General features: G+C 39.7%; 1 protein-coding gene across 7 annotated transcripts in view; it reads left to right on the top strand.

The window, feature by feature from the left end:
- The window catches only part of ADGRL4 (adhesion G protein-coupled receptor L4), an 89730-nt gene that overhangs the window by 5546 nt on the left and 70721 nt on the right, over positions 1 to 13463 (top strand). For 2 of the 7 annotated variants that reach the window (XM_083846434.1, XM_083846440.1), the window contains exons 1-3: positions 9442 to 9799; positions 9955 to 10015; positions 11574 to 11723. In XM_083846434.1, coding sequence (XP_083702560.1) covers positions 9994 to 10015; positions 11574 to 11723 — 172 coding nt within the window. In that variant the 5' untranslated portion in view covers positions 9442 to 9799; positions 9955 to 9993. The other 5 variants (XM_083846436.1, XM_083846437.1, XM_083846432.1 and 2 more) reach the window with 5 other exon arrangements.

Raw genomic sequence — 13463 nt, forward strand, 5'->3', positions numbered from 1 at the left:
ATGACACTATCAGACTAGATCCTCAGTTTGCATAAAGCAGTGCAGTTCCCTTGACTTCAGTGAGCTCAAAATCTTCTTAAAATCTCCAAGGAAACTCTCCTCTTGATAGTGAGGCTTTGAAAATACCGAAATAAAAGATAAATTCAGATACCTAGGGGAGAATTTTAAAGGATGGAGATTGGCAAACAATGTGAAATATAGAAAAGCAAATTTATATGTGCATCTTCTACATCCCTGTAGTTCCCCAAAACACCCTGGAACGCACACATCTATTTGTGTGCCCAGATGTTTCCAGGATCATGGCTGTAATGCTGTCAGGAAGGGATTTGTGATCTGAAATCCAGCATGTCATCATTTGAATTAAAACAACTGTGATGAGGGTTTAGGTTGTAACATATATAGTATATCACGCATATACTGTAAATCTATAGTTGCTTTTTTCATTAAGTAATTTAAACAATGCATACTAAGACATAGGCACCGAGTAAATATGATGTCATTACTGGAGAGCTCTTAAGTGCTTTGTCTAAAGGTCAAATGCAGAATTACATTAATTTAGTCATGAACCCTTGCACTTTCTCATCTAAACAATGGAATCCCATTTTAATTTCCTTTTGCTTTAAATACAAGCATTTCTGTGAAGGAAGTTGCATATGAATATCTGCACGTCTGCTTTCCTGAAACCTTATGAAAAAGCTGTGTCATATGGTATAATCAGCACTGACTATGCCACATGCATACAGCAGTGGTTTTTGGAAATAATATTTATTTAAAATAGTTCATTCAAAAACATTCAAATTACTAAGTAAAGACTCCAGTGTACAAGCTCAAGCGGTACATAAATAGCTTCATTGTATTCTAGTTCTTTTAAAGAACAAGCCCTATAGCCATGCATAAGCAAAATTTCTGCTAGCTTTAGCTTGCAGGCAGGAATTTATTCAGTAACTGCCCTGCTATACCTGGGCATTTACATACTGAACTATATATTATTGAAACAAATCATATCTCTTGCTGCTTTTTGAGCATTGCAGACTATATTCCATTCTGTTTTCATCATTATACTAATGTGAAGAACAGACTTTAAAACAATTTAGGCTAATCACCCAAAAGGCCAAATGGTCCTCTGTGAGTGTGGGTGGGTGGATGAGGACTTTGGCACCATCTTCAAGCAGAGCTTAATGTGGAGCACGGATATGAATTTGCTGAAGAGACTGAAGAGTCTTCTTGTCCTTATATGTGCACTTAACACAGTATCAATTCTACTTTAAAATAATAAGGAATAAAAGATGAGGAGAATCAAAACTTCTCACCAGCTACCTCCGTTTAACCTCTTCTTGGTTTACAGAAGTCAAATCAATTTAATCCCTCTGCTATAGCAATATTTCCCATGCACCGTGTCAGTGTTGCATATTCCCTTCCTTATTCACGGGCCTTGCTTCTGTTTTCCCTTTCTGGTATCTATATGGGTTTCAAAGATAACCTTGATCTAGGTTACTGCTGCTGTACAATGCATAACAGAACCAATAACAGGCGGCACCCATTCTTAACTGCTATTGTAAAATATCTCATTCATTTATGACCTTGATTTATGACACATCTGATGATGTTTTAGAAATACACAGGGTCACATTTAAAAAGCTGCTGTGCTTCATGCAAGCAGCGCAATCTCTACTATTTGGGTAAGATTAGCAGGGCCCCGCAAAGCCCAGTTACCTCCCTGGGGCTTTGTCTGGCTGTGTAACTGCAGGAGACAGCAGAGATGCAGCAACTGGCAGCCTGTACCAGGTAGCATCCATACAACCAAACCTGCTGAGACCCCATAATCTTTTACCAGATGGGACTGAACCAGAATGCCGGGATGCATGGAATAGTCAAGCTATAAGTGAAAAGAGTTGGAAATATGGGACTGGTCAGGACCCAGTACAGACGGCAACAAAGGGCTGGTCAGGACTATAGGTCTTTACTTGGCACTGGGTGGATGCTGATACAAATGGTGAATGGGAAGTGTCAGAAATGCAGTTCTCCGCTTATGTGTCTTGTGTCAGATTGCCTCTGCACGAGAAGGGGAGGGGTCTTCCAGAACATACTCTTAGTTTCTGAGACTCTACTCCCTATCTAGTGAAATCCCTTCTGTCCCTGAAATGTGAGATTTGCCCATAAACATACACATTGAATTCTGTTTGGAGGGATTATTTGTATACGGATGTAAAATGTGAATTTCTTGCATGCATTTGCACTAGTAAATCTTTAGCACTCAACCATTCGCAGAAAGTGAATAAGGAGTAGTCACGAATGCGGTCAAAATGGAATTTGCTTTTAACTTCAAATGAATATTCATGAATAATTTCCTCCGCTATTTGCTCACCACTCATATTTAATGATACGGGAAATGGGATGAATAACAAGGTGCTGAAATTTGCTGACAATACACGATTATTTAAGTTAATATAAACCAAGGCGCAAAGTAAGGAATTTCAGGAGGAACTAATAAAACCTGAATGACTGAGTAACAAGATACCAGATTAAGCTCAGTGCAGACAAGTACAAGACAATGAACACTGGAAGAAATCATTTGAACTACTTGTACGTATTGATGGGGCATGAATTAGCTCTAACCTCTCCGAGAGAGATCCAGGGGTTAGGATAGATGAACTGTCCAGCAGCAGCAAGAAAGGAAAAAAGGCTGCAATCCTCTCGTGGGGAAGGGTGAGTCCACATCAGAAGGATCCTTTCGGTCCTACTTCAGCAGGCCTAATTTCACATAGAAGTAGAGACCTCTAGACCTCTATGCAGGGGTGTAACTGAGAAGAAAAATCACTGGATTTATTTATTTATAATTGCTCTCTCTTATTGCGGACTGAATTACACCCAGTTAATCTAAAAGGCAGCTTTGAATAGACACGGTGCAAACAAAAATTCCCAGAGAAAAGGCAAACACGTGAAAAGTGGCCTGAAGGATACAAGTTAAGCAAACAGTTTACTTTCCAAGTCAAAAGAGCATCAGTGACATACAAAATAATATGCAAATCTGTGATGGGCATAATTTGAGTTTCTTCAAGACATGCCACAGTCCAGCAGCTAGGATTAGAGAACAAACAGAAAGGTTTAGCAATGAATAATTAGGTTTAAATTAAGATGCTAAGCTTTTCATTGAAGCAACTGAAACAAATTGTTATAGTGGTGGTCTCTAACAGAGGGTCAAAACAGCATATTGCAGGCTTTAATTTTCAACTGCTTCACCAGGACTTGCCAGAGCTCCATCATCAGTGCAGTAACACTGCAGGAACATGAGCCTGTAGCCAGAAGAATTGTATGAGAAAATGGTTCTACATCACTGTCTCCGGGCAGCAACAAAGCGTGAACTTTTCTGCAACTGCTACCTAGTACTGCTACATAGTACTGGGGTCAAGAGACCCTTTCTGGAGCCGGTCCACATGAACATCATGGCTTGCCAGGTGACCTGGATGCTAGAAAAGCAATCACACAAGTAATTACAGGGATACTTGAGGACCTGTCCCTTCCATTCCTTCTGCTCTTCTCTCCACCAGACCATCGTCCACATCATCTTTGAGTGCAGTGACTTGTGTTTTATGGGGTGGTGCCAACTTTCCTTCTAACCTTGCAGCTTCCCAGTGAGCTACAATGTTCCCGAAACCTGAAATGAAAGGGATGATATCATAGACAAAAAATATTACAAAATAAGTGGTGTCTTGGCCCATGCATCACAGAGAACTTTCTGCCTACAGAAAAAGTCAGCGATGGTAATTGTTTTTAACACGTTTTGTTTTGACTTATAGCACTCTTGGCAGTTCATAGGATGTACTCTAAGTCCTAAATGGTCATCCAATATTTTCCTCCTCTGAGTATTATTTTGTTCCCCAGATACAGTCCTCATGCATTTTTCCTTCTGTAAGGGTTCTCAGATAGGAAGTGTACAAATTCCTGAGGAGTGACTGAGAGGAAGGAGGAAGCTGGGGGGAGGTGGGTGAGGCAGGAATGGGGGCAAGGGGAAGAGGGCTCTGGCCACACAGAAAGAACACACAGAGCACAAAAGCAGCAGACAGGTAGGGCTACCAGGAGATGTTAACCGAGACATTTGCAACTGTGAGGGGCTGAGGGGATGAAAAAGAGCATCTTCTATCCCAGAATTGTGCATACCTCATCTGACCACAGCCTTCTGAGTCCCTGTGGCCATATCAAGCTGGCCGCACCTCCTCCTCTGCTCCTTGTGGGCCTGCATCTCTGCAAGGTACAGCCCCAGGGCAGATGGAGGTTCCTGGGAAGTATAGGACCAAATCCCAATATCCTTGTTTAGGATCTATTCACTCCTCAAGAGACACAGAAGTTAATTCAAGAAGGACTGAAATTTATAATAAAGTTTATAATTTAACCTTGTTTGGCAGTCTGTTGCCTGAGGAGTAAAAAGACTTGGTGTATTTATAGGATATTGGCCTGTGTGGAATATTGATCCAAGTGTTGTGAGGGTATACACCTGGACAGGTTGACAGTGACTGTCATTACTTCATGTCTAAGACTGCATGTTAGAATAACAAGAAGAGTCAAAACTCTTATCCCATGTAATGAAACAAAGAAAAGGCACTTGTCTTCTAGGAGCTACTCTGGTTATCTGATGGTTAACATATTAACACTGCACTGTACGAGCCCTTCACTTCTGATATAAAATGAGTGTGGATTAAAAGCAACTGGTAATCTGGCATTTCACTTCTGTAAGTATTCATGGGGTTCTCTCTATTGCTCCTGAAGAGATGTGACTATCATTGTCACTACCATAGAATGACCAGTCCCAGGAGACAAGAAAACCAAATTACTTTGTCCCTTTTAGCTGTGAAGATATTTTTACCCAGTCTGTACATCTCTTCTGTATTATAGCAGATGTGGAAATGGAGCCCAGTTTCAGGGTAGTTGATATGGCTTTTAGAAACATTGCATTCACTTTAAATTCCCTCATTTCATGACTTCACCCAAGGTAAAACAAAGAGCAGAAAGAAAGTGGCTCTGAACACTGAAATATTCAATTTCTTTCAGATGGACATAGCTACGCAGCTTTAGGAGGATGTGTGCACGCATATGTTTATGTGTGTTTGTGTGTTTATAGCTTCAGAGTTGCCTAGAGTTGCATCTTCCCAAGAGATATATTCAGACCTGTATGCTTGGATGGAATATGATGTTTGCACACAAAACAATAAGGATTCGTGAGGCACTCAGACAGGAAGGTGAGGTGAAGCAGTTGAAAAGCAGATGCTAAAACTGCTTTTTTGGCAGAGTCCTACCTGAGGTAGGATGCTCTGTAATAGGCTAGTTTGTGTTCTAAAAATGTTTTCCCTGGATTATTTTTTATTTGAAAATAATTTTAACCAACCACAGAAATATATTATTTGGAACTGACATTAAGTGCATTTTCAACTGTATCCAGTTTTTATTGACTAGGAACAAACTATAATTGGTCTAGTGACTAGGATAAATGAAACATATCTGAAGTAGCTTTAAAACCATCTAAATTCTTGAAGTGATAGGATTTGGTTTGGAAACAATAAATTAATTTGTTATATATATATATTTAAAAAAAAAAAAAAAGATGAAAAAAAACCAGCAAGAAAAAACAGCAAGTATCAGAGATAAAGATTTATCCAAGACATTTGGGCATCCTCAATCTGTTTTACATCTCATTTTCTTTTTGGCAGAAAGCTAGGATATTCAAGTGAATAGTCATTTGCCAAAAATAATGCAAAGGCCATAAGCAAAGATCAGGGTCATCTTTTTATTATTGGTATTAAGTATTCATCAGCCCAGTTCAGTAACAGACACGTATATGTGCTTATGTGATACAGATAAATGTGTGAGTGTGTGCGTGCAAGTGCTTGTGGCTGTTCTGCACATACTGAGTGGATTAATAGAAGCATACTGCTGATGGGTTAGATACCAGAGGCTGAGGGTGCTGAGTATATGTAGAGCTGAACAGCAAGGAGGCTGAAGATGTATGAACCTTACTTAGAGCTTTCAGGATCTCTCAGTGTGATACACTCTCACCAACCCCTCTCAAAATGATTCATAGTGGTCTGAAAGTGGGGTCAGCAACCTACGGCAGATACATTTGTAAGATGCCCATCAGATGACAGCTTTTGGCTCTTGATAGGTATCCAGTGGCATACATACTTAACATGTAATTTGAGAAAGAAATATACTTCCTGATATAACACACTTGTTTATCCCCATTATAATATAAAACTGTAAATGTGGTGAGACTCTTAGGTATATGCCCAGCTAAGCAGTCCAAATTTGATCACACCAAAGGCATAAATCTGTCTTTAATGCAGTAGATTGTGCTTATGTTCATTTGAAGGAAATAATACAATACTAGCTTTGTTCAGTTTTTGCTCTTTTGTTGATACTATAGGCAGCTTCAGTAATAAAAGCAGTTGCTCTATCTTTATCTTTTGAAAGCTCCTAGGACTAAGTTCTTGGAAGTGTTAACTTCCCTTCCTCATCAGCTGTGGGTGTTAGTTCCATAGCATTGTCTGCACAATCAGCATCCCAGTTACCTTTAAAATCATTGAGAATACGTTTCTTCAGGATACAAAGCTAGCAAAATACCCAGTCATTTCTATGAGTAGGCTGATGTCTTCCTACCAGTTCACCAGTAAAAACCCAAATTGAGAAATCTATAGTCAGACATAAGATATTGTAATCAAAATGATCAGTAATCAAAAACGTGTGATTTGAAGTCAAGCATGTTAACGTGTGTATATTCACTTATTTATGCCCTTCTAACTCAGTCTTGCAAAGACCAATGGGCCCATTTATAAAACGAACTGCACATTTAAGTATAGGATCAGGGCTCTGTTTCCACTGTGTAATAATGGAAAGGCATTTTTTTTTTGGAGTGTTTCCACAAACCATTTATTTTTAATGTTTCTTTATTTTAAAGCAAACAGGGATGGATTCTTCTGTACTGATGTTCAACATTCTTGTACACATTTCATTTAGTTTTGACATATTCTTCAGTCTTCCAGGAATATGCATGTTTGTGCATGTTCCTCCTCCTTGCCTGTAAAGACAGACACCCATCAATACTTCAGTTCTGTGACACCAATATTTTTTTCTCAGCATATTTTGAAAAGTTTGGCAGCACAAATTTGAAAGTGTCTGCTTTCTTATGTGTTCACCTGCTTGTTTAACTCCTTATCCCTATATGCCAATAGATAGTATCAGTAAATCCTCCTGGTTTAATCTCCAAAATGTCTCAGAAATCTCCCCTTTCCTCTTCATTCTCCTCATAAAATCTTTGTCAAGTCCATCCTTCTCCACATCCATGCCTACTGCGACCTTGCTGTCTTCAGCCTCTAACTGACATCACATTAGCCAGTTTTTAAAGTAGTCTCATGCAAAAGTAATCCACTGCTCCCAGTATTGAGATCTCATTAAGATATTCCTAAATCCCCCTTCTTTACCGTCTCCCTATTGCCTTCCAAATCTGATCAAAGCTCCTTTTATCACCCAGAGTTCCTCTTGACCTAAACCTTCTTTGTTGTGTCCTTCTTATGCTGTTCTTCCTCATCTTTCTTCTTTACTTGCTTCCTCCTCACCCATTGCCAGTTATAATGTAAACCATTTGCCAATTAGACCTGTGCACCTTCTTTCACTTTGTCCACTGTATCTGACAGTAGAGTTATGCAGCAATGCTGTTGCAGGTGGAAAGGGTCCTGACAAAAGGTTTATACCTTGGACTATCAAAAAAACAAGTTAGCATATACTTTTCTTGTAAAAATTAAAGAAGACGTTTGCCTTCTTATAGTGAGGTTTTGGTTTTGTCTGTCATCCACAATTTCTCCCATATGCCTAGGCCTTGAATCAGAATATGGATTAAAATTCTTACTATAAATTTACCAACACTATGATTCAAGAAACTGCTTCCCAACCTGTCTCTCTGAACACCCCTTGCAGAAAGCTGCTGTCCAGGTGAAACTGAAACATTCATCTCTGACTTTCCAAAAATGTGTTTTCAACACTTAAGATCTGAATTTTAGGTTGTAACTTATTGCTGTCTGTCTTACTCTTAAACATCTATTAGCTTGATTTGGGGGAGTAAAAAGACACGGGGCAAATAGATGTAATTTCTGTATTACAGGCTTTCCACACCAAGCCTTTATGAGTCAACTGCAATTTGGCACCAGGATCTGCAAATTAGTGCAGACAAGCCAAGCTCTCGATACAGCGCATGTCAGCATGAAGGACAGGACATGCAGATCAAAGCTCCTGTCGGTTCATCTGAATTTCTGTTCCTCTGTGTCTCTGCGCATTAGATTATGGGAAAGCTTAACAAGCTCCTTCCTTTCTTCCCCTTTAAGTCCTCCCCCCTACACACAAAGTCAAACCAGAGAAAAACAGCCTTCCTACACCTGGACCCTTTGTTCATTATTCTGTGGTTCATCGAAAATTAACATCCGGTTACTGGAGCTTCCTCTCTCTTTGCCAAGGTGCTACATAAGTACTTTGTGCCAGCCAGACACCTACGTGCTGTTTCTACATGCCTCACTTCTCCCTGGCCTGAGCAGATGTTAACCCATTCAACTCTAGCCAGCAACAATAATGAGGACGCGGGAAAATAATAGTGAGCAAACAATTCATAACAGAGCTAGAAAAAAATGTTGCCACATCCACATCCATGAATATTTTTTTATAAGCAAGCTGATGCCTCCCCATCTGCTCCCTACCAAAATCTCAACTTGAAAAATTCATAGTCAGACATGAGGTATTTTAGCCACAATGATGTTCTACAGTCCATCCATTTTGTTTACTTAGAGAGATTCTCCAGTCTTCCAGGAGCATGCCTGTTTGTTCGTCTCCCTTTGCTTTCATCTATGAAGACTGACATACATCAATTCTAAAGTTTTACAGTGTTTCAGTGCATGAGTTATCATCCCCAGGAAGCTGGGAAATGATGGCATGCACATCATCAAAAACTACATTAAATATTGCCATGTCCATGGATAATATAAGCATATGCCAAAGTATCGTTGATTAGGATGCTATAATGAGGAAACAATTCCTTTCATGTTTAGCAAAAAGACATGCCAAATGCTTTACCAAATTTGCTATATTTTTATACAACACCCCGCTCCAGTCCCACGAATCTGCAGAAACTTTGTCTCCCTTGGCTCATGAGATTCCCAGCCATACAATTGCTTTCCTGCCTCTTTCCTCCCTGCCTATATGTCTTTGTTTTCCTCACAAAGCAGAGTTCAGTGGATTTCCTGTACCTCCTTACAGGCCATTACCCTTAAAGCAACACTTCTTGGCTGCAGAAAGGATCTATCTCAGAACTGAAGAAAGCTCTAGGAAAATCACAGTCAGGCAGGATTGCCTCAAAGAAAAATGGGTCTTGGGGCTCACGTATACTCAGCTCACCAGGAAAAGGTGGAAGGAAGCATGTAGCCCATTACCTCCGAGCTCGTAAACCCTGGCTAGTTACTAATCTCTTCCACATCTTCCTCACCCTCCCTGATTTGTTTCACCATCCTTCTACTGCTTCTTCACTCCTTCTGCCAGGAGGCTGCCGCTCTGCCCTTCCATCCTCTTCCTCCCTCTATCCTGAGCACTCTCCCAAGCACTTCCTCTAACCCGTGCTCATCTAACCCACTCACTCCTGCATCTTTTCTGACACCTCCTGTGAGACCCAGGCTGCTGCTTCTTTTACTTTCTCATTTACTCCCTTCTCATTTATTTCCTACTGGACAGAACACGAGGTCCTCAGCCCCTCCCAGCCCTCCATGTCCTGCTTGTGAGTCTCAGGATCTTTTGGGAACGCGAAGCTCGGGATAAAGGGCAGTGTCAGGGCAGCACCTGCACCAGGACATAATTTTCCTAATAGGCATGTGTGCATATTTTGCACATGGTCGTACATTTTAAGGCAGGGAGTTTTTTTCTGTGACACAGGGGCTCTGCACCAGGCGCCACGCAGCAACAGTATCACCAATGAAACTGCTTCCATTCCTAGGTAGGTGAAATCTCCTTCCCGGAGGAGCGAGTGGCAAGTGGGAAGGGAGTGGGGTCTGGCAGGACAACCTATGGGGACAGCTGTGCTGGGGCTGGAGAGAAACGAGTGTGTTGGAGGTAATGGAAGGCTGCTTGTACAAGGACTCAAGGTCCGCAGAGCTGTGACTTGTGCTGGTTGCTACAGGCTTCAGCAATCCCGCTGTTATGGTTGTCCCAAAACCAAATCCCACAAATGCCAGTCTTCGTCTCATTGTTGGTTTTATCCTATAAAAATAGAAATATTGTGGGTTTCAGTGTTTTTTGTTTGGCTGGTTTGTTGGTTTTGGTTTTGTCTTAAATCCCTCTCTCTCTCTCTGCTTGGGAGATTTTTAGATTTCACTTGTTATGAACACTAACATGGCAACAGAATCCTACAGGTTTCTGTTTTAATCTCTGATAGATGGTCTCCTCTCTCAAAAACAGAGAAGATGAAACTTGGTGATACATAAATTGATTTGGATTATATATAGTTGTTAAAAAATTGTGTGTGACTTTTAATCTTTTGAATTTTTCATGAAATTTTAATTTGTTCAAGAAAACAACACCTCAATGAGATTTCCTGAAGCAATGAAACCTATAATTGTAACACTAGGCTAGCAAATATCCAAAATAATATTTGGGTAGGGAAAAGCAGAACTGCAGGGGAAGACAACATCTAAAAGGGGCTTCATGTTCTGCAACTTTCGTTATGCCTAGCTAACCATTTATAAAGAGCAAATTCAGAAACTTACTTTCCCTTCTGAGTTAACTGCCTCTTTTCTAACCCATTATGGGGTGTGTATAATTATTCAGTGAGCTGTTAGTTTTCTGACAGGGAGAGGTTCCTTTCTTTTCTTTGTGTTGGAAACTATATACATTCATACAACGGGAAAGTAGTTATATCATGTGGGAATTGTTCAGTGGATAGAAAAAAGAAGGCAGTACTTTTATAACATGGAAATGGTATTTTAAGAGATTACTTTTAAATAATTTGGAGACGTTTTTAAACCCTAATGCCACAATGTTTTAAACACTATGACATGTTAATTTAATCTCTCAGACCATGCATGTGTGTTAGCTACGTATGTATGGAAGTGCTTGTAAAAATAAAAATAAAATGATCTTGGGAACCCTCTGTGATAATTTTCACTTGATATGTGTAGGGCAGTTTGTCTTACACTCCATACATAATTCAGAGTGCAAATAAATGTCTGTGCTTTACTGGAAAGTACTAGAGAGATTTGAAAGCCTTTCAAACATTTTCCTCATATCACTGAGTAACTTCTACATTGTTTACCAATTTTATACTAGTTGAACATATATGCAGGTTCTTATTCTCCAACGTCTGCTGTTCCTAGACCCTGAGTAGTTTCACTAGGGTCCACTGCTGTTGATGGCCATAGCCCCATCCTGAAATACAGCTGACTCTGTGATGATATTAAGTTTATAGAAATATCTGAATTTCATGGAAACCTTTTGATTTTAGAGGTCAGTATGAAGCCTTTAAATAAAGAAACAAATATGGTTTTCCTTTGTTCCAGTTCTGGTTTCCAGTCTGCTGGACTATGGCTACACTACTGCAAGCTGCAACATGACATGCCACAAAGATGCACGTTGTGAAGTTCAGGGTGGGACACAAGGCTGCTATTGTGCCCAAGGATATACGGGAAATGGCATAACCTTCTGTTACGGTAAACAGATTTTACCTATATGTATTTCTGTGATGTGCTTGCTTGAAAAGAATACTCAAGAGTCCATTAACTCAAGGATTAAACTTCATGGTACAACACCTTATGCTAGCATGCTGTCAATGCCAAAAATTAAGGTCTTGGCAGTTTCTGAGAAATTCTACAGCTCAGCCTCAAGCTACTATTTTAGTATAGCATACCATGCATCTCAGTTGTATATGACCTGTTTTCCAGCTTAATTCTTGGTGCATTACAGTTCCATAGAGATGCTGATGTATCTTCTCTGATTTAGCTTCAGCAATTGCCCTTGTGACTTCAGACTTCTAAAGCTTGGGGTTGACACAACTGCTACTTTATAACCCTCACATCTCATCCATACACACGCAGTGGTAGCTCACTCTTCCCAGCCGCTAATCATGTTAAAAAAACTACCATTCCTGAGCTATGCTAGAAGACTGAGGAGGTGTGTGCACCATGGGGAAATGCCCACATGTGAAGCCAATATTCATTTTTCCACTTCAGCTGCTAGCAAGGGAAAAGTGCCAGAAATCCTGCAGAGGGGTCTGCTTCTGGATGTGTTTGTCTTCCATCCAAAGAAAATTATATTTTCCCCTCCTTCATTTTTGAGTTGTCCTCTATTATGTGTAGCTCTAATACTTATTTCCACTGCTAAATGAATATTGTCAGTTTTTAGTGTCCTGAGAAACAGTTATGAATATTAACCAGCCATTTAGTCAGTTTTTGTGTTTCATGCATCTTGGGAAATTAAGCAGTAACGGGCACTTCAGTTTAGTATACGCAGAGACAAGCTGCCCACCTTTAGTTTGTTTTTTTATGGATCATTCACAATGGTATATTTGGAAGCATGTTTATTGGAAAATTTAGAATGCAAAGACATCCTCATAAGAAAGTTGACTATCCTTTTATAAGCTTGGAATGTTTAGACAGAAGTTTTGCAGTCTAAAATAATAAACAATAAGGAATCACAAAAATTGTAGAATAATTTAGTCTGAAAGAGACCTCTGTAAGTCATCTGGTCCAGCTCCCACTCAGAACAGGACCAATTTGGGGTTTCTTGGGGCTTCAGACAAGTTTTGAGCACCCCCGAGGACAAAGATTGCACACGTCTCTGGGCTGGCTATTCTACTGGCTGACTACCAGAACTTTGAAAACTTTTTACCGATATCTAGCTGGAGTTTTTCTTGTTGTACCTTATGCTCTCAAGTGCACTCATCCCTTACTAAATTTCCAAGAATAGCTTAGCTTCATCTTCTCTATGAACCCCGTGACCCCCCCCATTAGGTACCTGTAGATGGCAATAAGATTTCCCCTTTGCCTGTTCTTAAGTCTGAACAAACCCTGTTTTCCTAGGTGCTTCTTTGCATCAAGTGCCATGTAGTCAATAAATATATTTCTTTAATATAACGCTAAACTTGCCATAAATATAGGTCAGTCTTGTATACACCACATTGTCAGTAATTTTCTAGAAAGTTGTGATTATGAATCATTAACTAAATTTACAATAAACATAACTGTTGTCCCTCATTGATATTATTAAATCCATAAAATATATATGTCAGGTATGGCATTCTTAAATCTACACATGTAAGGATGTATTTATCTTGCCTTCCATGTTATTTGTTCTCATGCAGCATCTTTTTCTTACTTTCATTTTCTCTTTTATTTTCTCGGGGAAATATACATTAAAAATCAGAAGGACATTTATTGGTCATTTAAACAAAA

The sequence above is a fragment of the Anser anser genome, assembly GCF_964211835.1.
Source record: "Anser anser genome assembly, chromosome: 8".
NCBI classification, from domain to species: domain Eukaryota; kingdom Metazoa; phylum Chordata; class Aves; order Anseriformes; family Anatidae; genus Anser; species Anser anser.